This window comes from Hippocampus zosterae, chromosome 1 (genome assembly GCF_025434085.1).
Source record: "Hippocampus zosterae strain Florida chromosome 1, ASM2543408v3, whole genome shotgun sequence".
NCBI classification, from domain to species: Eukaryota; Metazoa; Chordata; class Actinopteri; order Syngnathiformes; family Syngnathidae; genus Hippocampus; species Hippocampus zosterae.
In genome coordinates, this window is record NC_067451.1 from 26,536,023 (window position 1) to 26,562,482 (window position 26,460).

The 26,460-nt window shown below is 43.9% G+C and overlaps 2 protein-coding genes across 3 annotated transcripts in view; one reads left to right on the forward strand and one right to left on the reverse strand.

The window, feature by feature from the left end:
* flrt1b (fibronectin leucine rich transmembrane protein 1b) overlaps positions 1–17,770 on the reverse strand; it is a 57,893-nt gene extending 40,123 nt beyond the window's left edge. Inside the window, exon 1 of one of the 2 annotated variants that reach the window (XM_052074240.1) lies at positions 17,630–17,770. The gene's annotated coding sequence lies outside the window, so the exon portion shown is untranslated. Of the gene's footprint in view, positions 1–6,327; positions 6,570–17,629 lie in introns of those variants that run through there. The other variant, XM_052074231.1, reaches the window with a different exon arrangement.
* Positions 1–26,460, forward strand: part of macrod1 (mono-ADP ribosylhydrolase 1) — a 177,281-nt gene that overhangs the window by 84,774 nt on the left and 66,047 nt on the right. Inside the window, exon 4 of the mRNA XM_052075345.1 lies at positions 22,724–22,753. Within this exon, the coding sequence (XP_051931305.1) occupies positions 22,724–22,753 (30 nt within the window). The remainder of the gene's footprint in view (positions 1–22,723; positions 22,754–26,460) is intronic.

Consider the following 26,460-nt stretch of genomic DNA (forward strand, 5'->3'; position numbering starts at 1 on the left):
GATGATGAGCTCCATCCATCCATCTGCTGTGATGCTGATCACAGACAAATTGCCATGTCGTGGTTCAACAATCATTTGCAAGCGCATTCATGTCTACAGACAATATTCGGTAGTGCCTTGAGATTCACTCCATGACCACTTATTTCTCAAATCATCCTTCGCCATTGTAATAAATGCAAATGTCCTTCGTCCCTTCCAGGATGCCAACAAAAACAAAAACCTTTTATAGTGTGAATTTTAAAATTGCACCAAAAAAAACCCCCAACAACAACACAGCACTAGTGTGTCAAGGATATTGCAACGCGAACAGGAACCCTTCCGAAAACCACGTCAGTTAACAGTTTATCCCTAGATCTACATAAACGGAAACTCTACCATGCAAAGCGAAAGCCATATGTCAACAACAGCCAGAAATACTGTCGACCAGTAGAAGAATTTGCTGTGGTCTGACGAGTCCACACTTCAACTTGTTTTGGCGTTATGAATCGCAAAATACGACAAAGGAGACTGTTGAGTAACTGAAGTTGGACATCAAGCAAGATGGGGAAGAATTCCACGTACAGTTCCCAAACACTTCTGGGTGTTGCGAGAAGGAGAGGGAATGAAACATAGTGATAAACATGACCCTGTTTTGGAATGTGCTGTTGGCATCAAATTCAAAATAAGTGAATATTTGAAAAAAGAATTTTGGGTCAGTTTGAACAAATTGTGAAATTTGAGGTTGTATATGCACCTGTCAAATTAGCTTGACACGTGCTTTCTTCCAGCTCCACGTCACCCCCCCCCCCAACCCCCAAACACGAAACCAGAGCAGTCTTTATAAAAATGGAATTTTCAATCCAATTTGTGTATTGGGTGTCAGCAGATTGTGCAGGCGTACCTAATGGTGTCCATATTCTTCTTGATGCACTTTTGCCTTAACTCGATGTTCGACTTTATCTGAAAAAAAAAAATTACGATGCAATGCTTTCTGTATGTTATAGCTTGTACTATACGCAATTCAGCTTTACAGACAATAAATCTGGGATTTTCATGCATTGAGCACGCTAAGCATGAATGCAGCTGCTTGCAAGGATTGTGGCACATCTGTTTCTCAGGCGAAATGTCCTTTGTTGGAATCACATTAGCGCCACAAAAAGCAGGCTTAGCTTGTTGTTTCTTAACGGCGGTATCAATGCTGCGCTCCTTTCAGTCACTTTAAATGATGACAAAAGAGTTGCTCAGCCTCACTTTCACGATACAAGCGTGTTCCCTTTTCTGAAAGAAAATCCAATCCAGAATCAATAAGGAGTCGTTCCAATGGCCCGAATTGGTCAAAGTGTGTGGCTTTCACTACATTGTCATTGAATTCTCCTTCTCTTTTAGAAAGGCCACACGCTAATATTGCAGCGTGGGCATCACCCGCGTTTGGTGCGTCTCTTTGTTGACTTGGATGGAGACTAATTCTTGAATCTTTAATTGAAGGAAATGTTCACAGCTTGCCAAAGAATGAGCAGTGATATGCACAGAAACTGTCCAGTCCTGTTTTCATGCTGATTCATTATTTACATTTGCTGTGAAATATTCATGTTGAATGTCATGGCTTTAGGCCTGCGCACAAAGCTGACAGTCTTTAAAAGGATGGAGCGCAGCCCGTGAAAAAGGTAATTCCAGCACGCTTCTGTCTTGGAGTGCCTCCAGGTGTAGGAGGTGCGATTTTATTTGGGAAAATAATGAGAGGTCGACATCACAGCGGGTGGATTTATTAGAAAAGAAGGTCAAATCGCCTCAGGACAGCAGACGCACTGTTCAAAGTGCGGCAGACACCGACAGCCATCCTCTACCATCCCTCTTGACAGCATGCCGCGTCTGTCTGCGCTGCTGACCTGTGGCCTTCAACTCAATGAGGCCGCAAAACTCCACCACGTGTTCCAAGTGTTTTCTTTTGGAAAGGAACCACTTTAGTGTTACCCCTTCTGGTCCAAGACGGAATATTCCATCCCATTGTCACCTCGCTATCTTTTCCGAGTGTAAATGCCGTGGTTAAAATGCCATTTTTTTAAAATTATTTTTTTTGTCAGCTATCTTTTTAATCTTCTGCTCTCCTCTGTCACGTCCTCGTTAAACAAATTCAAAGCAAAGCTCTCCTTTGAAAGACTCTTGAGAAAGATTGAGCTGGACTCGTCAGCTAAAGAGCCTTTGACAAGATGAACTTGCAAAGGATGTGGCACTCTGGCACCCTGTCTCATCTGCTCTTGTAGCCATCAAAACATTTACGGTAAAGAATTAGCGGGCTGGCTGCCACCTCACGTCCACAAAGGCGAGCCGACCCTGAGAGCCCAAAAGACAAAGTATCTACCGTAATCAAGTTGGTTTGAAATGAACAGTTTCCTTTCAAAAAGTGGCTAGCACATAAAATTCTGAATAGAAAACTACTATTCTAGCTTTGTAGAGGGTTTTTTAATCACCATTATGCAAGTAAACGCAAACAACCTTCGGAAGGGGCATCTTAAACCTCAATTTTGGCCCATCAGGATCGGGTTGACATCGATAATCTCACATGCTTATGTGGAGACGTCGGTGTTGATGATAAATGATATGTTGGGGGCGGAGGTGATTTTATCACCAGTCTTCACTCGCCGCGCATCTAAGCTTCCCGACGCCGTATGCACCGCCAGAGCAACAAACACAAACAACAACGGACATCTGCTTCGAGGAACGCTTACATGAGGAGAGCTGCCAGTATTTCTATCCAACGCCACAACAATCGGAAGCTGTTCGTTTGTTGCTTTAAAAAAAATAAATAAATTGGATTATAAATGCACATACGCGCAGCATGTTTATTGAGGGGAATGCAACGTGCATGCATGGAATTCATACCGACGTCCTGAAATGTTTCATGAATGGAACAAGGTGCACATCTGCGGTCAATGTGCAATTTCGAAGCGCCAGGTGTTCGCTTAAAATGGAAACTATAAAAGACTGAAGGAGTCGAGTTTTAACCAGAATGTCTAATGTCTAATTTTTGGTGTGAAAATGAAAACGTAATCACTCACACGAACGCAACCAAATGAAATTCTTTCTCGCACACACTGAAAGCATGTCACATATGTGACCAATTTGGTTGCAGTCTCGACCTCTGCATCAAATAAAGTACAGTATCCTAATGTGGTCTCTTGAGATGTTTTGAATTGAAATAGCTTTTCATTTCAGTCAATATGCCCCTCAAATGTTGCAAATTCAATAAACGGCTATTTTCAGCTCTTAGCAATCTATAAAAAGGTCTTGAAACTCTGCTTTGCATCCTCATTTTGAACATTTATTTGTGTGTTATTGTATTAAATCTTATCATTGTAAGATGTGAAAAAACATTCAAATTACACTCTCACGTTTTCTGACTTAAATAATCCTCAGTGTCATTTTCAATGTCTATCAAATTTGGAGAAAAATATGTCGTGAACAACATTTTGGAACACAGGGCACATGTTGAATAAACGATGAAAAATGCATTGCGAGCTCCATTCCCACATGTGAGGGCATTAAAGTAAGTGTGTGTACCATTAAATAAAAATCACATTGTAGAGGCATTACAAATTGCAATATTTTTCCTCCATTGGTTCAAGACACATTCATGAACAATAATGAAAAAGTGTGACGTATGTTTTCTGTATCTCAGTAAAGATGGCGGGGGCATCGATTTGCGCTTAGAAGCTTTGACTTCCTGCTGCCTTCCATTTCACTTTTGCTCGTTAAAAGACTGAAATTTCTGACTACCAGCGACTGCTTCAATTTCATTGAACGTACTTCTTAAGCTGTGCGAGGTGTGTCAAAAAAACAAAAAACATACTTCAAATCCAAACTCCAAGTTTTTATTTTTTGTAGTAATCCCTCTGGCGCCTCACACTTTTTCTGAGGGCACTTTGAATCAGCCACGAGTCGTCTTGCCACAAGGTCCGCCTCTTCTCTCCGCACTAAACAAAACGAACACCGCACACGGATGTCTTTCTCAATGAGCGAATCAAATGAGGATCTTATGGCTAGAATTTACGAACATATGACGGGATGCATCGGATCAGCACATATTTAGCGTTTTATGTCACATTGGGGATTGGCTGTAATGTCATAATTTGCCAATCTATCAATAACATCATTGATCGGATCTGCAAAAATCACTCTCGGGATATTCTGTGCTGCCACTCCAAGGTTTCTCTGCGTGTAGGCTAGACCTGCATCCCCCCCGAAATATTTCAATGATGTTGGGACGTGGGGGTTTCGGGGCAAGGTTTTCAGCCAAATTTTGTGTATTGGATGTTTATCAGCAGTTTTGGGAGCATTTTTAAGATGAAGTTCTTATTACTTTTTTCAAAATGCATTTCAATGGGTGTCAATAATACGCTAATCTTTGGCTATTCGTCAGCCAGGCAGGTCCCAATCGTGAAGAGCGGGGGTTGACTCGAGAGTAAATAAGCAAGTTGTTTGAATAGATTGCATGGATTGGTCCAGAAAGGCAATCGGTCATATTTATATTTTTTAAATTCACTGGTTGGTGATTGGCTCCAAAGTCCTGATTATGGAAAGCCGACTTCTAGCCTACAAACTCCATATTTTGTCATTTGGGTTTGAAATGTAGCTTTTATGACACCGGTCGTCGAACTTCACTGACACACCTCATGCAGGGCCTCTGCTCCAGCATTTCCACATGACTCCGAGATTGTGTCGGTTGCTTTTGTGGCTCTATTTGCTGAATCGCCGAATGGAGTTTTGCTCTCATGACAATTTTCTCAAAGACCTCTTTTTTAATAGTCCGACATTGACCTCATATATCCCCTCGGCAACCTAATTGCTCCGGCTAATTCAACAGTGCAAGAGGGCAAAGGCTGTTTAACGGCCTAATCTGTTAGAACTAATTCTTTGGCGGACAGTTAAGGACCACACACATGCATACGCACCAGGAACCATCCTCTCTATGTGTTGAATAGCCAGGGTGTCTTGGTGAACAATGTTTAAGGGATGTTATGTGTTGTGTTGATTTATTTTACTTTATGTGAACTGTTTTGTTAAGCTCTTTGTTACAGCTGCCGCTGTTGTGAAAGCGCTATATAAATCAGCATGGATTGTATTCTATTGTATTTTTAAAAATGTGTACAGGAGGTTTGAGGCACGATTGCTTGCCTGACAATTTCAGCTGAATGCTGTTTTTCTTTTCCTTGAATTCGGCAACGTCTGAGGTGGCCGTTGTGCGTCTCCTTTTGCTTAATTGTGTTCGGAATGGGGCGTTATGTAAGCAGTGCTCTTTTGCTGCTGGGTCTGAATAAGAGGAGATCAAAAAGGGGGATGGAGGCGAGGAGGGAAGGCATGGAGGAAGAGCGTTTGCTGCCTTCTCATCTTCTTCCTTCCCTCCGCCGCACCACTTGCCCTGGATTTCCCCGCTCTCCCTCCCTCACTCGGACATTACACTTTAATCTCGTGTTCCGTGCTGCTTTCTCCCTCATAACCTCACCCAACTCATCTGGCCTATCACTCTTGAGCTTTCTTTTTTTATCAGTCCATCACACAACCACCCGTCCATTCCCACTCTGCCTTTCTTCGTTAATCCAGTGTCCTGTGCAGCTTTGGTGGGGAGAATCTCATTCTCATCTGGAGTCTCACACTATTGCCCGCGATGACTGTTAATCCTCTGCTTGTACATATGAATATATGAGAGTGTATTTACAGCCTCAAAAGAGTTGAGCGGGGTGTGTGTGTGTGTGAGAGAAAGGGACGTTGCAGGTGCTGCAAATGTATATACAGTATGTGTGTATAAGGGCATGTCCGTTGAAGAACGCACACACACACAACAAACACACGATTTGTGTCCCATGAGCAGCAACGCGGATGAGAGGGAAAAAAGCCCACGCAATTCCTCAAAGTATTATCTCTCGCTTTAATCTTCCCAACTGTCTCTTTTTCCTCCCCGCAACCTTGTCTATATAAAAGCAGGTGTGTTCAAATGCACGCTTTTTTTACGTTTAACATCAGCTGTCTGACAATAAAAGAGGAATAAAAGCTTCCAAAAAGAGCAGCCTTGCCATCGGAAGCTCCATTAAGCCGACACGCATCCTACCTTCGCCCCCACGTATCCCCCTTCACTTTGTGGCTCCCCCCGGGCTTCCCGTGTCAAAAGCATTCCCTATCTGAGCACTCGTTCAGTCGGCTCCGGCAAATCCCGATGAGCGACTTCTACTCCTCTCCTCTGATCGCAGCTCGTGCAGCTGCGCGATGCGATGCGATGCGCACAATTTGTCACCCTCACCTTAAAGCCGCACCACGTCGCAACTGCGCTAAAGGAGAGCAGAGAGACGCACTCACCTCGGAGGAAGCGTTTTCAAAGCCGCGGTCCGGTCGAGTCCACTTGGCTGCCCCGCAAGTCCACAACAGCGGCTCGTCATCGCGCACACCACAGTATAGCCCCCTCTCTTCCACCTCCTCCTCCTCCTCCTCCTCTTCCTTGTCTCTTCCTCGTCAAAGGGCGCAGTGTCCCTCCCTGAGCGCAAAATATCGGCGTGCGTGCGCCTAAAAGGTCTGAGTTTCTCCACCGGCTTCTGAAGCTTCTCGACACGTAGTACTTCTAGATCGGAACCTAAACCTGATGCGTTCAGGAGCAACTTTGCTCACCTTCTGCGTACTTTGTTGTCTGCCCCCCCGCCCCCTCACTCGTCTGGTACCGGGCAAGAGCGCGCGTGTCCGTCTGCGAACGCCCTCGTCTAAATACGCGCGCGCGTATTGCGAATAGACGCGTGTCGATGCCTGTGTGCGAATATCGTGTATCGATGTGTGTGTGTGTGTGTGTGTGTCTACGTGTGTGTGTGTGTGTGTGTGTGTCTACGTGTGTGAGTCAGAAGTGTACGAAATTGAATAGAATGATCTCTAAATTCAATTCTTGAATTAGGCTGGAGGTGGCAATACAGAAATAATTGCAATTGGGTTTCCAATTGCAGGAAGTATAAATTGAAATTCAAAGAACTTTATAATGCAAAATCAGTGTATTTCAGAATGAGACTTTGCAGCCCATAAGCATATTTACAACAATTTCATACAAATATTACTGTAAGGAATTAATGCACACCGTATTGAGCGTAAAGTGGAGCATAATTCTTTTTAAAGAAGAGTCTGATTGATTTGCTGTTTTATTCACATTAAAGGCCAAGTCAGATAAATTGTTCAGCCATCCATTATCTGAACTGCTTATTCTCACAAGAAAATTCACAAAGTACAAATGCTGATTGTTGTATGATGGAAGGTTAGCATTTCATTTTCCCACAACACCTTCCCTTATCAGAGTCTTGAAGATGGCGGCTCAAACATTTTGGACAACAACTTGTTTGCAGCTGATATGTCATGAGAATGTGTTTCTGACTTCCTGTAATTCATCCTGGTGGTGGAGTCAATTCAAATTCAACCATTGAATTGAATTGAATCCTGAAATTCAGAACTTTGCACACACCTAGTGTTTGTGTGCGTGTGTGTGTGTGTGTGTGTGTGTGTGTGTGTGTAATGGATGCCTGTGTTTAGATGCATATCCTTTACGTATAAAAGAATCCAAATGTGTGCCTCTGTGTAATTACATAGTGTGTTCAATATGCATGTATTCAGTTTCATGCATGCATGTGTGTGTGTGTGTGTGCTGCCTGTCACACTACTTTTACTGGGCTCTATGAGCTCGGTTACAGGTTCAGCAGGGCGCAATGGTCCAGTGAGTACAACATCTCACTGAGTGTTGGTCTAACAGGTACACACACAACACACACACACATTAACATACACACACGAAATGGCTGATTTTAGGATTGACATGCAGCCAGTTTGGAGCCTCCTTTGACAGTTGGTTTAAAGTCATATGGAACTGCAATGTGTCACGCTTGCCAAAATCAATCGTAGCCTTTATAAAAACACATATGCACTCGCTGACACTGTGCTGCAGTGGGGAAGCCATCGGTGGATCACTTGTTATTCGTTCATTCAGAATGGGATCTTGATGATTTTTAACTGCTGCAAAGACACACAAGTGTGCACCTTTGAGCCTCCACAAAACCAAATTTTGCCCCTTGGGGAGTTGTCTACTGTACAAAACAATAACCCTCTCGCTAGAGCAGGGTGTGATGAACATTCGCTCCCATGCCAAGTTAAAAATAAACATTTTAATGGGCATGCCTCAGAGCAACCGTAGAGGCTTGAATGGGCCCCTTGGGGCTTGGCCAGGGTGCAGACTCATCACCAGCACCCTCTGGTGCTTTGCCTGGCTCAGCAGGACTACCAAAAAGTGATTTCTTCATGTTAAAAATAGTTTTTGTCACAGAGTGTGGGAAATAAAACCTCAGTTCCTGTAAAAATGCGTTTTCTCTCAAACACATGTCAAAGCAACAGGTGGTGCGTAAACTTCTATCCATTAGACCATTGTAGCTAATTGGGAGCTTCAAGAAAGTCATTACCAAAAAGGCATAATAGCTGGTGGGGCAATTGCAAATTTTCTCCTGAATATCACTTGTGAAGAGAAAGTCAACAAACAAAACAAACAAAAAAAAAGAAATATCATACATGCGACTCCCTAAGATGCAGTACAGTAATATTAGACATTTCTTGTAGAGGATAAAGAATACATGCCTAAGAGTGTTGTTCTATTCCATATCGGAACTGAAGCCCAGTGGTTTCAGAACAAAAAGGACCACATCAGTGCCTCTGATTGAAGCAATTGAACACATAACGAATGCGCTGGTTAAAATCAAACTTTCAATTGCAATATTTATTGACCAAAAAAAATCCAAACAAACAAAAACCAACAAGACAAAAAAGGATTTTCATCCCATAAATCACTCACTCTTACTCAAAAAAAGCTGCGGTTAACAGAGTACACGTAAATAAGCAGGTACTGGAGCGTGTTCTTTCTTTCTTTTTTTTTTTTTTTTTAACGGCGATACCCAAATTACTCGAGGACACGCTTCAGCCCTAATCTAAAGTATTAAAATTCATATTTTTTGCAAATGACACAAATATATTGTATCGTAGTGGCAATTATACGTATTATAAGTTCTGTTGCATTACTATTATGCATTCAGCCATACTTTATGTTGAACGTTCTGGAAAAGCGCTTTGTTAAAGCTGCCGCTACTATTGTGAAACCGCAAAAATCTTTTTTATTTTATTTTATTAGGACTATGTAGGGAAGTAGTTTTACCATTAGAGAAGCAAAAGTCATATGCTGTGATATATAAATATGAGATGGAGGTGGGTTTTAATCCATTTTCTCATTCCCACTGAGCAGAACATACACAGCTTGTTTTGTTGTTGCTTTTTTTGATACGGGATCATTTTAGGTTTATGAATGCATTTGAGCTGTGGTTTGGCTTCTTGTACACGTGAGATGTTCTGTGCTGTTCAAAAACAAAACAAATTAAAGGACATCGTTTCTGTCTACATGTGTTACTCACTTGTTTGTGTTCAAATATCCATTGTCATGTTTGTGTGGGCAGTCCTAAAATGTTTCTTCCATGAATGAATGTTGCTGTGTCATGTTGATAAGGTGTTCTCATTCAGGGACTTAACTGCCGAGCGTTAGTGGTACTTCATGTTTTTATGTCCCGGCCCGGCATTAAGAATCAAACATTAAACGGTGCTGTTAATTGCCATTTGAAATCGAGTTTGGTTCTTTCATTTGCTGTCGCACTTCCCTTGATGGAAAATATAGCAGTCATATTCCTACAGGAACTATTCGTGCGGCCACTGTTGCTGTAAATTATGGTCTCGATATCCCTCGCGGTGTCAACTTAATGGCCCTGGTAAGGCAATTATTTTCTTAAGTAAAACTGGGTTAAAACACGTTTGTGCCACAATCCCCGAAATTCTGGATATCTAGTGTCAGTGTCAAGGCCCGGGGGCCAGATCCGGTCCGCCACATCGTTTCATGGGGCCCGCGAAAGCAAATCATCTGTGTCAACTTCCATGATCCTTGCTTAAATCTGTTGCGTATGTAACTAACAGACGTAACTCCAAAGTGGCCGGCGACAAAAATGAGGCTGACACCCCTGTTCTAGATAAAACACACATCTTCCAAAATGATTCAGTGTCAAGGGTTAAGTTGTTGCAGTATTGACTCTGTAATGCGAATTGATTGTGTAACTATCTGTCATCTGTTTTAATTTCCCTGGCCAAGCATTAAATTGCAAAGAGGCATTTTTTGCTTACCGTTTCTTCCTTGTTGCTTTTTTTTTAATTGAAAAGGACTATCCAAAAAGGAATCAGCCAGTGGGGGTATGTATGCTCAGGAAGAAGCTATTTACCTGTATGAGAAAGTCGCTTTTTATAATTTACAAAGGCAATATGATGGCACAATTATGTTTTCACTTTTGTTTGGAGTATTTATTTTCTTTGTTGCATTTGTGTCACGCTAAATGTATTCGCTCCACTCCAGAATGCAAATGATAGCGTCGCATCCACGTGTCCCTTGCGTTTTACATAATTGTCACTGATCCAAAGAACAGACGGTTGACGAAAGAGTTTTCACTTTTGCTTGAGGAATTCTGCCTTTTTTCATCTGCTGATTGAGTCATGCGAAAAATGTCTTCCCAAAATTGACAAGATTCATACTTTGTATACTTTGGTCTCCTTCTGACATACAACTGGACATAGACAAAGAAAAAATGTCTTAAATCCAAATCAAGTTAGTTCTCGAAGGTTGAAAAGCATCGGTGAAGCTGTATTTGAACCCTTTAAGCAACAAACACTTGAACACAAAACAATTGACCGTTATTTTTCGGAAGACTGGAATTGATTAATAGCACTTACCTACATTCACTTCAATGAGGAAATATTCGATTTGAGATTATTATGTTTCGAGTTTCAAGCATGGCCATGAAAACAAATCATTACTAAACAATATTTTGGAATTGTTACTCAGCAATCCAATGTTTGCACTGAGTTTAGAACCAAAGAGGCCAATATTGGCCAAGAAACTGCATCAACCTGGTAAACATCAACCGCAGTCAGATGTTTAATCAACTCAGTGTATACCTTAGTTTGTAATCATCAAGTAGTAAATGTGTTTTGCCCATAAAGACTTATGTGGACCCAATATGCACCAACTGCAAAGTATGTCGACATGCTTCATTTCGAAGGCAACAACATCCAAATCAATTATTTACTACTGTGTGGAGTTGCACTGAACTGCTTCGGGATATTTAAAGCAATATAAGCAATCCTACATCCTCGCATAATGGCCGGTAATCCAATAGAGCAAGCGGGTTTATAAAAGCCGAATTATCAAAATAATGCACACCACGAAAATGCATTTAATGTGACCGCCTCAGTCAGACTTTTAGCCCTCCTTAGCAATAAATAAACATCAATTCAGTTATCCAGTTGCCGTTTTATTGTTGTGTCACATTCTTACACTGCCCAGGGTGTTGTTCAGGAATAAACAGAACAAAAAGACGCTCCAGGAAATCCACGGCTATTTGTGTTGAATCAGGACCAAGTCCTTCCGTGAATGACACTCCTCTAAAAATGTATGTACTTGCCAACAACAAATGTCATTTAAACCCCAAAAAAGCCCATACGCTTACACACCAGCTACACCAATAGCCCAGGCCTGCTCCTTTTTGATTCACACTTGAAACTGTCTGTATCGTACAAGTCTCGCTGCCCACAGACCACAATGACTATTTTGTCCTACGTTGTTAGTCCACTTTTTACCTGACCTGTATGTGATGTAGTAAGCACATTCTCGAAGCCGTTGGCGTCCGGTGTACCTGTACAGATTCGGAAACTGTATCGTGTTTATGTGTCATGAGAGTAGCTCAACTCCCGTTCGGCATGACCACAGTATATCTCGCATCTGTGTTTTTGCAAATGTTTAGTGCGTCTTGTCCGCAACGGAGCTGTTTCAGTGTTCAAACAACATGCCCGCCTGCTTCTTGCATCTGTGATTGGCTGAATGTATGTGACCAGAAGTACACATAACTACACTGAGTGATGCTTGTTATTTTTTTAAAAGATGTTAAAATGAAGGCGGCCCGGTAGTCCAGTGGTTAGCACGTCGGCTTCACAGTGCAGAGGTGCCGGGTTCGATTCCAGCTCCGGCCTCCCTGTGTGGAGTTTGCATGTTCTCCCCGGGCCTGCGTGGGTTTTCTCCGGGTGCTCCGGTTTCCTCCCACATTCCAAAAACATGCGTGGCAGGCTGATTGAACACTCTAAATTGTCCCTAGGTGTGAGTGTGAGCGTGGATGGTTGTTTGTCTCTGTGTGCCCTGCGATTGGCTGGCAACCGATTCAGGGTGTCACCCGCCTACTGCCCGAAGACAGCTGGGATAGGCTCCAGCACCCCCCGCGACCCTAGTGAGGATCAAGCGGCTTGGAAGATGAATGAATGAATGAATGTTAAAATGAAATGAATAGCACATTTACTGTACTTATTAAGATGTTCGGCTTTTTACTAGTAAACCCCCCCAACCCCCCCACCCCCAAAATATGACACTAATGCTATTACTTTGCGATTGGTTTGTCTCTGGCACGGTGGTAAACTTTATGTGTCGGGACACAAAGTAAAACTTGTTGTTGACCATTGTTCTTTTAGTAATAGATTTATCTGTCAATTACTTTTTCAATGGATGAATTGGATGAAGGTTTTGAATGTCTTTCAACTACAGTGAAACTCCTCTACAACGAAATGTTTGCAGCAATAAACTTTTTACAACAGGGGACTTTTCACTGTAGCAAATTTATCTCAGATGTAAACACACACATACACACACATAAACATATATATACTCGTTATTTTTATTCCAATAGTGTATAAGTATGAGCATACACTTATTTATCACTTCATATAGCCAGCATAGAAAGAGAAAAAGGGAAAGAAATTGCCCCCTCCGTGAGCCGTCACCTTACCGTGGTGGAGGGGTTTGCGTGTCCCAATGATCCTAGGAGCTAAGTTGTCTGGGGCTTTATGCCCCTGGCAGGGTCACCCATGGCAAACAGGTTCTAGGTGAGGGGCCAGACAAAGCATGGCTCATAGACCCTTATGATGACTACAATATATGGACCAAGGTTTCCCTTGCCCGGACGCGGGTCACCGGGGCCCCACTCTGGAGCCAGGCCTGGAGGTGGGGCTCGTTGGCAAGCGCCTGGTGGCCGGGCCTACACCCATGGGGCCCGGCCGGGCACAGCCCGAAGAGGCAACGTGGGTCCCCCTTCCCATGGGCTCACCACCCATGAGAGGGGCCAAAGGGGTCGGGTGCTATGTGAGCTGGGCGGCAGCCAAAGACGGGGACCCTGGCGGTCCGATCCTCGGCTGCAGAAGCTAGCTCTTGGGACATGGAATGTCACCTCTCTGGCAGGGAAGGAGCCCGAGCTGGTGTGTGAGGCAGAGAATTTCCGACTGGATATAGTCGGACTTGCCTCCACACACAGCTTGGGTTCTGGTACCAGTTCTCTCGAGAGGGGTTGGACTCTCTTCCACTCTGGAGTTGCTCACGGTGAGAGGCGCAGAGCAGGTGTGGGCATACTCATTGCCCCCCGGCTCAGTGCCTGTACATTGGGGTTCACACCGGTAGACGAGAGGGTTGCCTCCCTCCGCCTTCGGGTGGGTGGACGGTTACTGACTGTTGTTTGTGCATATGCACCAAACAGCAGCTCAGCATACCCACCCTTTTTGGAGTCCTTGGAGGGTGTGCTGGAGAGTACTCCTGCTGGGGACTCCCTTGTTCTGCTGGGGGACTTCAATGCTCACGTGGGCAATGACAGTGAGACTTGGAGGGGCGTGATTGGGAGGAACGGCCCCCCCGATCAGAACTCGAGTGGTGTTTTGTTATTGGACTTCTGTGCTCGCCACGGATTGTCCATAACGAACACCTTGTTCAAACATAAGGGTGTCCATATGTGCACTTGGCACCAGGACACCCTAGGCCGCAGTTCGATGATCGACTTTGTAGTTGTATCATCGGATTTGCGGCCGCATGTTCTGGACACTCGGGTGAAGAGAGGGGCGGAGCTGTCAACTGATCACCACCTGGTGGTGAGTAGGCTCCGATGGTGGGGGAAGATGCCGGTCCGTCCTGGCAGACCCAAACGTATAGTGAGGGTTTGTTGGGAGCGTCTGGCGGAATCCCCTGTCAGAAGGAGTTTCAACTCCCACCTTCGACAGAGCTTTTCCCATGTTCCGGGGGAGGCGGGGGACATTGAGCCCGAGTGGACCATGTTCCGTGCCTCTATTGTTGAGGCGGCCAATCTGAGTTGTGGCCGTAAGGTGGTTGGTGCCTGTCGTGGCGGCAATCCCCGTACTCGCTGGTGGACACCAGCAGTAAGGGATGCCGTCAAGCTGAAGAAGGAGTCCTATCGAGCCTTTATGGCCTGTGGGACCCCAGAGGCAGCTGACGGGTATCGACTGGCCAAGCGGACCGCGGCTTCGGTGGTCGCCGAGGCAAAAACCCGAGCGTGGGAAGAGTTCGGTGAGGCCATGGAAGCCGACTTCCGGACGGCTTCGAGGAAATTCTGGTCCACCATCCGACGTCTCAGGAGGGGGAAGCAGTGCACCACTAACACTGTGTACAGTGGGGATGGGGCGCTGCTGACTTCGACTCGGGACGTTGTGAACCGGTGGGCAGAGTACTTCGAAGACCTCCTCAACTCCACCAACACGCCTTCCTTGGAGGAAGCAGAGCCAGAGGACTCTGAGGTGGGCTCTCCTATCTCTGTGGTTGAAGTCACCGATGTGGTTAAAAAGCTCCTCGGTGGCAAGGCCCCAGGGGTGGATGAGATCCGCCCGGAGTTCCTCAAGGCTCTGGATGTTGTGGGGCTGTCCTGGTTGACACGCCTCTGCAACATCGCGTGGTCAACAGGGAGAGTGCCTCTGGATTGGCAGACCGGGGTGGTAGTCCCTCTTTTTAAAAAGGGGGACCGGAGGGTGTGTTCCAACTACAGAGGGATCACACTCCTCAGCCTCCCTGGGAAGGTCTATTCAGGGGTGCTGGAGAGGAGGGTCCGTCGGGAAGTCGAGCCTCAGATTGAGGAGGAGCAGTGTGGTTTTCGTCCCGGCCGTGGAACAGTGGACCAGCTCTACACCCTTAGCAGGGTCCTTGAGGGTATGTGGGAATTCGCCCAACCAGTCTACATGTGTTTTGTGGACTTGGAGAAGGCGTTTGACCGTGTCCCTCGGGGAGTTCTGTGGGGGGTGCTTCGTGGGTATGGGGTACCGAACCCCCTGATACGGGCTGTTCGGTCACTATACCACCGATGTCAGAGTTTGGTTCGCATTGCCGGCAGTAAGTCGGAATCGTTCCCAGTGAGGGTAGGACTCCGCCAAGGCTGCCCTTTGTCACCGATTCTGTTCATAACCTTTATGGACAGAATTTCTAGGCGCAGCCGAAGCGTTGAGGGAGTCCGTTTTGGGGGCCTCAGTATTACATCCCTGCTTTTTGCAGATGATGTGGTGCTGTTGGCTCCTTCAAACGGGGCTCTACAACTCTCACTGGAGCGTTTCGCAGCCGAGTGTGAAGCGGTTGGGATGAAAATCAGCACCTCCAAATCTGAAACCATGGTCCTCAGTCGGAAAAGGGTGGAGTGCCCCCTCCGGGTCGGGGGGGAGATCTTGCCCCAAGTGGAGGAGTTTAAGTATCTTGGGGTCTTGTTCACGAGTGAGGGCAGGAGGGAGCGAGAGATCGACAGGCGGATCGGTGCAGCGTCTGATGTGATGCGGACGTTGTATCGGTCTGTCGTGGTGAAGAAGGAGCTGAGCCAAAGGGCGAAGCTCTCAATTTACCGGTCGATCTACGTCCCAACCCTCATCTATGGCCACGAGCTATGGGTCGTGACCGAAAGAACGAGATCCCGGATACAAGCGGCCGAAATGAGTTTTCTCCGCAGGGTGTCTGGGCTCTCCCTTAGAGATAAGGTGAGGAGCTCGGTCATCCGGGAGGGGCTCAGAGTCGAGCCACTTCTCCTCCACATCGAGAGGAGCCAGATGAGGTGGCTTGGGCATCTGATTCGGATGCCTCCTGAGCGCCTCCCTGGTGAGGTGTTCCGGGCATGTCCCACCGGGAGGAGACCCCGAGGAAGACCCAGGACACGCTGGAGAGACTACGTCACCCAGCTGGCCTGGGAACGCCTCGGGATCCCCCGGGGAGAGCTGGAAGAAGTAGCTAGGGAGAGGGAAGTCTGGGCTTCCCTGCTAAAGCTGTTGCCCCCGCGACCCGGCCCCGGATAAGCGGTAGATAATGGATGGATGGATGGATGGATGGAAAGAAATTGCGAAATTTACGATCAGCATTCACTTTCACCTACATCAATTTCTTGCATTATGTCTTTTACTTTGCTTCCTCCATCTTTTATTTTTATTACTTTTATCCTGTCTTCAAGCGTTAAAGCTTTTCTTTTCTTCTCTCCCTGGTCTTCAAAGATCCGATTTTGTTGCCATTTTAGCAATGCAGTGTTCATGCTCTGTCTGAAATTAACAATAACATACTTCCTGTACTGCTGCGCATGTGTAAACCACTGTGGTGTTTGCTGTTGTCGTTTCCGAACTAAGCAGTAGGAGTCACTGTAGGCTGAGGTTGGATTCGACTTTTGCGCTAGGCTTGTTTTCGTTGTAGTGACTCTCGTTGCGAGGCAAGGGCAGAGAAAAAGATTTGGAATCACGCAACAGGGGGTGTGGGGGGTCGTTGTAGGGAGGGAAAGTGGGAATGGTTTTAATGCATGATGAATGCATGAAGATTTTTTCACACTAGGGGGGATTTTCACCCATGTAGGTTTCGTTGTAGAGGAGTTTCACTGTATAAACATGGGGTTTACTTGCAATTCATAAAGGCATATATATACGAAATAATAACAAACCAGTGGCTGTGTATGGACTAAGTACATCGATGTTTCTCTGGTCATACAGTATGTTCCATGAAGTGGAGTAGTAGTCAGTTGATGCACGGTCATACTTTGCACACTTACATTCGTAGATTTTCCTCTACTCAGTGCAAAAATAATAATAAATAAAAAGAAGTCAGCCCTGTGACACTGTTGCTCCAAATTAACCTTAATAAAAGTGTCCGATCCGTCCTCCCTTTTCTCCCTTTCGGACAATGTAACATAATTAATTGACATTGTCATGTCAATGATGCCTCAAAAGGAAACATGGCCAAAAGTAGAAAGGTGGTTTGGTCACAGCGTCATGGGGCGAGCGCGAAGCAGCAGGAAGAAGTAGGAATACACAAACAAGTTGCAGTGGGGCTTTGGGAATAAGACGGAGGCAGAAGGAGAAAAATAAGGCGAAGGACTGCACAATCGCAAAGAGAAAACGCTGCTTTCGGAAAGCTTTGTACTAAGGAGATTGGAGCCCTTTTCTAAAGAATATAGAATTATCATCATTATTCCTAATTTCATCCGCTCTTCTAACACACACACACACACATTGTCACACACATTATTGGGAGCCAACCCTAAGATGATTGCTTTATCCTCTTACATCCTCTTTGTCAAAGCAACAACTTCCTCCTGCACCCTACCGCATTTAAGGTATTTAGCTTGTGTCTTGCACTAAAGCATCAATCTCTCAAGCCCTCCAGCCTTCGTCCCTTCATTCCTCTTCTTCTGCACAACACCCCCCCCCCCCCACACCCCTCATGGAGATTACTTACCTCCCGAGAAAGAAATACACTCCATCTTGTTGTTTTATGTTCCAGGCAGATTTAGTCCTGCGTCTTCCTCTCTCCACTTTCTACTCACTTTCACTTCATCTCTTTCCCAGTTCGCGTGCTGGCTCGCTCGACCCCCCTCCCCCCGCCCCGCCCCATCCCCTGACACCTCTCCTCCCCACTCGCTCCTTCTCCTCCTCCAGATGTACTTGTATAACTTATCACCCTGATGCGATAATTGGCGTGCCTTGGCAGCACGTTTTATTTAGCCACTGCACCATAAGATATGCCGATTAGTTTTCTAATACTGCTCAAGAAGAAAAACTGTTTAAGTGTCGTAGTTACATGCTACTTTTCGATTTGTTGTGTCTACATGAAGCTACACGTGAATTGCAACAGATGCTGTAACACTTCCCCACCTCAGGAGTATTGGCATTGTACCCTCTGTCTAATTAACTAGGTTTCAGTAACCTAACCCTTGGGGCTTGAGTGTCGCCGTGGTTACCCACGAACATTGCGTAGCATGCATTTGAATGTCGTGTTTGAAAAAAAAAATTGTTTCCGTCAGGTCCCAACCAAGCCCTACTAACAATCCCGACCGGACGTGTTCATGTAAAATGCATTGGTTTGAAGCCTCCTGCAAAAAGGCAAACTCATTTGCGATCCTCTGGCGCCACCTAAAAGTTTCACAATTGGAATGACCTCAACCCAACAATGTGGCATGCATACGTCTGTCCAAGCGAAAACAAAGCGATTGACGTAAAAATCGCGTGAAATGCATGTTTACACATTAGGTTTACGATGCATTCAAAAATGTGAATTATAATGGGACTCTATGGTGCAAAATATGTAGCTGCAATGCCTGAGAATTATCAGCCGGTGACGTCATGAAATTTAGGCCATTTTAGAACCCTCCCCATACGTTTCAGCTCTCTCGTGTTTTTCCGAATGCCTTTGCCTTTGATTCAAAGACATAATTTTACATTTATCGCAAGCGGTGGACTACGAGGGTTAAGCACAATGGAGTGCAATACTTTCCTGTAACGAACAGCTGATGTCAAAATAAAGTTCCCATTTTTAGCATATGATATTGCGATCATTGTGTGTTTGTGTTTGGTGAAACACATCCGAATTGCCGATGCTCAATGCCGAGTCTGAATTTGATGACTGCAGCGACGCCATAAATATTGATTCTGCCTTTGATTGAGGAAAATGTGCTCCGATCTTGTCCTCATCGCCTCTTCTTCAGTTGGCACTTCACATATCTCCAGATTGTCTTTTGTGAGACGACCGCATGTTGCACATTGCCGTGTACCAGACAAAATACCAATAGTCCTCAGGCTGTTTGTCCTTGAAAGCTCTTTACCTCGGGTATGTTTCTAGTTCCTCAATGGCGGTGGGTGTCAGAAAAATGACATTAGAGAATCCCTAATGGTAGTCAGCATTCAACTATGTGGGAAATTATTTTCCCATCCACACCACCTTGGCTGTAAGATAATTGTTGCTTCATCATGTCACGCAATGATGCTTTTAGGTTTTCCGCTAATCACAAGCCAAGTGTAAGCTGCAGAATCAAGACACATGATATTGTGAGATTGCAGACTTAGACACTCATGGCAACATTGCAGTTCATAAAGCTTCTAAGTTTTGAGAAATACATTTGATAAGGAACTCAAATAAATTGTTGACTATTTTTTCGTTTAGGGATGGTTTCTTTCCTTACTCTGGCATGGTTGGACAAATTTGGTGAGGATTCAATCAAACATAATTCCACAGACATACTTTAAGTTGAAAAAAGACAAAAAGAAAAGAAAATCTTAGTTTGAGTTAAGACAAATAAACCGATTCAATGGAATGCCTCATTTATCAACCATTGTAACAAATTACATTTTTATTGAACCCTAATTTGTCAAAATTTACTGTTCATTCACATTTTTTATTTTACCTCAATAACGACAAATTTATAGTGAATTCACATTCTTTTGCATTAATGTTGTCACACGCAAAAAAAAAAAAAATTCCCCTACCATTCTTCTCGTCTCAACTTCCTATGGAAAAGTGTATACACCAACATTTGCTAGTCACCAGGAGATGAATGGGGGCACTAAATAGAGAGGCTTTATGCTTTACATGACATTCAGCTGTGCTTCATTGGATCTGGCTGCTCCAGATGAGACTGGACCTGAAATACAGTATTGTCACGCAGTCACAATAAATTCAGTCCATTCCCACCAAATCGAGCTGCAAATTAGAGCGCTTGAGCATGATGCGTGAAAAAATGAAGTGTTAATAAAATTAATGAGGCGTTGGGGGATGGTGAACATGATAAAGAAGGGAGTAATCTTGATAAGTGTAGACAGTTTTGGGATTTTGTCTTTTGAACTAGCTTGTCTGATGCGTCATGCACAACTGGCAGGAGGCCTCATGGCAAAGGTTGACTCATACCAGGAAGCTCCCTTCTGAGTTTGCACTTAACCGTCCCATGTGGAGAGATTATCCACTTAACATTTGTCTGTAATTGTCACAGCGTATCAAATTTAATTTACGAGCAAGGCATTGGACGATTTTGGTAGAGGCTGCGCTAATGCAAGTCTTTTTAACCTCAAAACAACTGCTCTTTTGTAGTTAAACACATTATACAGTGAAACTCCTCTACAACGAAATCATGTTTGCAGCAAGACATTTTTCATAACAGGGGGTTTTTCACTGTAGCAAATTTGATCTCAATGTGTATGTGTGTTTACATCTGTAAACATATATACACAAACGAATGTGTACACGTACACACTAACATTTGTGCACTTTATTTTTTTTTCCAATAGTGTTTACGTATGAGCATACACTTATTTGACACTTCATATAGTCAGTGTAGAAAGAAAAAAGGGGAAAGATTGCAAAATTTACAATCAGCATTCACGTTCACTTACATCATTTTCTTGGATAATGTCTTTTATTTTGCTTCCTCCATCTTTCATTTTGATCACTTTTACCCTCTCTTCCAGTGTCAGAGCTTTTCCTGTCTTAGCTGCTTGACAACCAAAGGTCCGTTTTGTAGCCATTTTAGCAATGCAACGTTCTTGCTATGTCTGAAACTAACAATAACAAATACTTCCTGGACTACTGTGCATGTGTAAACCAGTGTGGTAGTTGCTGTTGCCGCTTCCGAAGGAATCAGTAGAGGTCGCTGTTGGATTAGACTTCATTGTAGTGAATCTCGTTGCGAGGCAAGAGCAGAGAAAAATATTTCGTATAGTGCAACAGGTTTTTTTTTCGTTGTATGGGGGCAGGAGAGTGGGAATGGTGTTAATGCATGAAGATTTTTTTCACACTCGGGGGTATTTTCGCCCATGTAGGTTTCATGAAGAAGAGTTTCACTGTCATGACGGATAATTACACTCTATGTGAATAGACTTGATTTGAAGGAAGGGGATAAGGCTGTACATTGGCCACTGGGGTCACTGGCCTCAATCTGTCATTGGCCTACTTGGAAAAAACACTACTTGTGTCATTGACAAAATTGGCTTCATGCTACGGTTGCTACGGTTGGGTTTTTTTTGACACGTAGGCCCAGCATGATTTCATTCATTAACTGTTTCAGCCGTTTTGCGCCTTGCTTCTCAGTGACGTGACGAAGAGCCTGCTGATTCTTATTAGGCGCTAAATTAATTAATTGATTTAATTATGTGGCTGTGTTGAGTGGGGAGACAGGGGGGGGGGGTCTATCAGAAATCTGGACTCTGAGAATTGGGACTAGAAAACACTTTCACTTAACCTGTGCTTTGCCTCTTGAACATGAAAGAGGCTTGGTTAGGTTCTGGGGCAGCTTAGTTACCCTATGTTAATTAAAATTTAAAAACAATAAAGCACTCACGCATGCTATTGAGGATGAGATTTTTGCTTTTGTGATCCCTCAATCTATCGAATAATGAAAACAAGACTGAGAACAGGCTTTTGATGGCAAAATAATTCATTTACAGATAACCAGCGAAGAAACATGCCGTGACCATCATTGGCTCACCATGTGGCTGGAGTGTGGCTTTATTTACATGGTGTTTCCATTAACAGCGTCATCTTTTCTCATGATTGTGACATGTGATTTCTGCTCCCGACTGCAACACGTACCATGCACTGTATACCCTCGGTACGAAAATGAAGTGCCTAAACTTGTCAGACGTCCAGCATGTCTATGTTTCACTCCCTCAAAATTGATGTGTCAAGCTGAGATTCACCCCTATAATCTTTATCTTCTATTCAGAAGCTGTACTGAGTTCAAATCCCAAGCGCTGCAATAGCGACATCAGCATAGATCTGTTCGTTATTACAGTGGTTTACAAACCTGAATTTCACTGACAAGTTGGGAGAGACACTTTTCGACTGCTACCCTTTGAGAAATTCAGCTGCCAATTGTATTTTAGCCTTATTAAGTCTATTTTGTAAATAAATTCAAATGGCATTATTTCAGAATGTGTATTTTTTGTCACATTTTTGTCAGGTGGTATGCCATGCCATTTTTAAAATGTAAAATGAGTGCCTTGGTTCAATAAATGATGGGAAATCTATCTTAAAGCCCCTACCTCACTGAGTGGCGAGGGTCGGCGAGTGTTTGCGCACGGCCAGAATGTTGATTTATCGTCAGAGTTAGTTCAAGGTTGCAAATGGTCTCATAGATACACCAGATGTGCGGCAACAGTTTTAACGCTCACGAACAGGCTTTATTGTTGCCAGGAAATTGTTCAAAAATGTTTTTTCAAACCGTTTGCAACCTTGAAGGAACCCTGACGAACCCCCCCAACATTCACAATGTGCACACACACTCACTGAGATACGGGCTTCAGGAATTGTAATGGGGTCAACAGAGCATAGACTTTCCCCAGTCTAATTTAACCATCCTAATTTGGAAATAAATATGAAATACTGTATTACACTTGGGGTTTTTTTTGCATTTGGTAAAACACACAATTTAGATCCAGACTCCTGAGAGTTTTTTTGCGCGATTAAACTCCAAAGATGCTTTGATCTACGGTTGTTTGCTATTATTTTGATGAATGGACTTGTATGACGATTAATGGTAATTGGTTTCCCTTGTTTGTGTTTCAGCCAACCAGACTCTGCTCGGAGGAGGCGGAGGTAAGTCATAACTCGTCAAAACTGTTTGTTTAAGTCATAAATCGTCTCAAGTGTTTGTTGTACGTCTGATTGGATTTGCGGAGAAAGCAGTCCATTGTGGGCACCAAATAACACCAATAACGTATTTTTTAAATTTATTGGGGGTAGGATACAGCGCAGTTTCCTGAGGATGTAAATGGTGGCATTCTGCTCTTTACTGTCCATCTTTCTGTTCGAGGGTGCGTGCAGTCGATAGTCATTAATGGATGTGGAGTGGTGTGGGTATAAACAACCATTTTTCAGTGTATTGTCGACTCAGTGCTTTGCGCGTGTGCATAATGTCGGGCGTCTGTGGTTAATCAATACTTGTAATACATCTCTTCTTCTAATGCGGCAACATGCGCAAGCGCTGTTTGGTGGGACTTGCAAATTTGTGACTCGAATATTTGAACTACCCCTTCGAATGTGTGTATTTTCTTCACGTTGTCGTTTAAAATTGTGCATCAACCCCGCATGTTCCATCCATCCATCCATCCATTTTCTGGACCGTTTAATCCTCACTAGGGTCGCGGGGGGGTGCTGGAGCCTATCCCAGCCGTCTTCGGGCAGTAGGCGGGGGACACCCTGGATCAGTTGCCAGCCAATCGCAGGGCACACAGAGACGAACAACCATCCACGCTCACATTCACACCTAGGGACAATTTAGAGCGTCCAATCAGCCTACCATGCATGTTTTTGGAATGTGGGAGGAAACCGGAGCACCCGGAGAAAACCCACGCAGGCCCGGGGAGAACATGCAAACTCCACACAGGGAGGCCAGAGCTGGAATCGAACCCGGTACCTCTGCACTGTGAAGCCGACGTGCTAACCACTGGACTACCGGGCCGCCCACCCCGCATGTTAGATTTGTTTATTTGAAAGGGGACAGTGCTACTGTATTTCTCAAAACACATGAAAAATAAATCGTGGTTTGAAATGATGAGATCCCACAAACGTAGACCAGGATAAAAGATGAAACAAAAGTGTTGATTTACAGAAAAGTGGAATATCGACAAAGTACAAACAAAAGTCGCTGCCAACAAAAAAGCCAGGAAACCACCGATTAAACATCAAGTGCTTGCATGAGGCAAGGTAATAGTTCAACCAGAATACACCAGAAAAAAGAAATGGCAAGAGAATTCAACCACACGAAAACCAAAACTGAGATGGAAATACCGCGTCGATTACTAGCGGTTGGTTGCTTGGATCCTCAATCAAAAAAGGTTGGGCACCCCTGCTGTACGCCATACATGAAGGAACTACAACTAATACTGAAACGTAATAAACTAAACTAAGACAAAGCCTTTTCCGCTAAATAAGGTGAATTAATCTGCTCTGAAAACATATTCAAATGAACTGAATTCAAAAATCAAATGATGTAATGAAAAATCCAAAACTTTGACACCCCTGGTCTGTGTAGGCTTCTTTATTTGCATGATCCTACAAGTCATAAAAATGAACAACAATCTTTTTGGTGCTTCACATATACATGCGCATAGATGCACTTGAGTGGCATTGTTTGATGTCGTCCTGAAAGTCCCCGATGGGGTTACGAAGACAGATGGTTTCTAGAGGCCGACACACACGAACATAAATACGCACGCTTCATTTGTGCCACGTGAATTCATTAAACATGTTTATATTCTTCACACGGGTTTAGTTACTCTCACGTTTAGGTGCTTTTTGATTTAAATACTACAACTGTTTTAATTTGGCCAGAGGAGACTTCTGTTCCACTCCACCGTATACCCGCGCATCACTCAATCAAAATTTGGTTTCTCTCGTTGCTTTCTTGGCATTTTTATTTCCCTCCCTTTGTCTCTTATTCGTCCTTGGGGGTTTGCAAAGCCAGATCGAGCCAGTGGTAGGTGTTAATTAGGCAGTGGGGAAGAAGGGAAAGAAATGGAAGAATGGCAGGGAAGGGCCGATGATGACAGCGAAATCAAGGTCCAATCACGTTTGCGACGTGACCACCGGAGCCAGACGGATACACAAGGTTCATGTACCTAATGGTTCAATTATGAACCATAATTGAACCATTAGGTACATGTAAGCACTGTTTATGGTTACAAAAGGTACATAAATTGTCTAGATTGGCAAAGGAAACTTGGCCTATGTGAATGCCTTTCGGACAAACCCACTGTTGCACGGAATGTAGTTTAAAGAAATATCGTAGCGTTTGTAATCTTGTCCAAGGCCAGCACCAGGGTAACCTTACGCACTTCAAACAAATTCTCAACATTTCCTGTGAAAAAATGATGAAATAAATACAGCTGCTGTTTGTGTAACTTTTTTGGCTACTATTTGGACATATTGTGGCATTCAATTCAGAAATTTTTTTCATTGTACAGTAACGTGGTTGGGAGGGTAACTTCTAAAATGTATTCCGCTGCAGTTACTAGTTACCTGTTAGTAATGTAATCCTTATTTCATTATGACTATTTTATTATTGTTCTTGACGTTTGGTTTTCGCCTCATTGAACTTTTGACATTTTGTTTGTGTATTCTCTGTGTTTTTGCTAACGCATTGTTTTTCCTAGCTCCTTGTGACCAGTGATTTCTGTTTATTCTTTGTTCTCTGGAACCAAATATTTTTGTTGTCGCATTTTGCCCGGGCCTGCATTTCTGGGATCCAAAAACATTATTCGGTTCGGTTCTGAACCTAACAGTTAATACATCCTGAACACCGCTCAATGTGCATGGTTGTACAAGTAAGTAACACTACGTGCACAACAACAGTGTACGTTTCTTGAAAACGGACTGTACTGCCAGATTTTTGGATTGAGGTATTTGTCGTTTATTTTTTTTTTTTTTAATCTTTCATCCATGTTATTGTTTTTATACCTAAAATCTTGATCGGTCAGGATGTACAATATATAGTCATCGGTTTATATTGTAAAACTTTGGCCTTGGAGCATTTAGCAAAAACATCTCTTGTGTTATCATTCATCCATTTTCTAATCCGCTTATCCTCACGAGGGTTTGTATTATCATATTGACTAAATTAATAATATTTAAATATTGATCCTAATATCAATGATAAACTGTATGTCAATTGTATCATTTCATTTCCTTACCCAATGGGAATTGATGATCGGTAAGGAGTTAGAGCAAGCTCGATAATTGAGTCGGCTTTACAGAGTTGTCTTCAATTCTCATGCCTAGATACTGAATTGGCTAGTTACACACTAAATCTCTGTGCTACAATCACTCACACTGGGCCAAATACTTACAGTATATGACACCTGAGTGTCACACGCATGAGCAGGCTGCCTGACGGCTTTGACTGTTTTCTACGTATTGCAAAAACAAAGGACGCCGACAGCCGTTAAGATTGTGCGGGCACACTAATTCACAATTTAAGCCACCGCAGAGTTGTACGATGTTAGTGAGCGTGCTCTGTGTGCTGAAAAAGTAGGCACACATGCAGATAATGAGAAACATGTTATTTTGAAGATTAATTAGTTGTCCGTAATGTCGAGAGTTGGACTGATTTCAGCCTCACAGGCTTGCTGGAAGATCGCGAGGGTTTGCATCTGTGATATAGTGTCTTTCTTACCGCTATATGCACAACTGCCTGAGAGGATGAGGCGTCTATAGGGGTGAGGTGTTTATAAGAGGCTTAGGTTCACCACACACTTGGCGTTGCAACTAAAACCTACTGAACTATGTGTGCGGCGTTCAGGAAT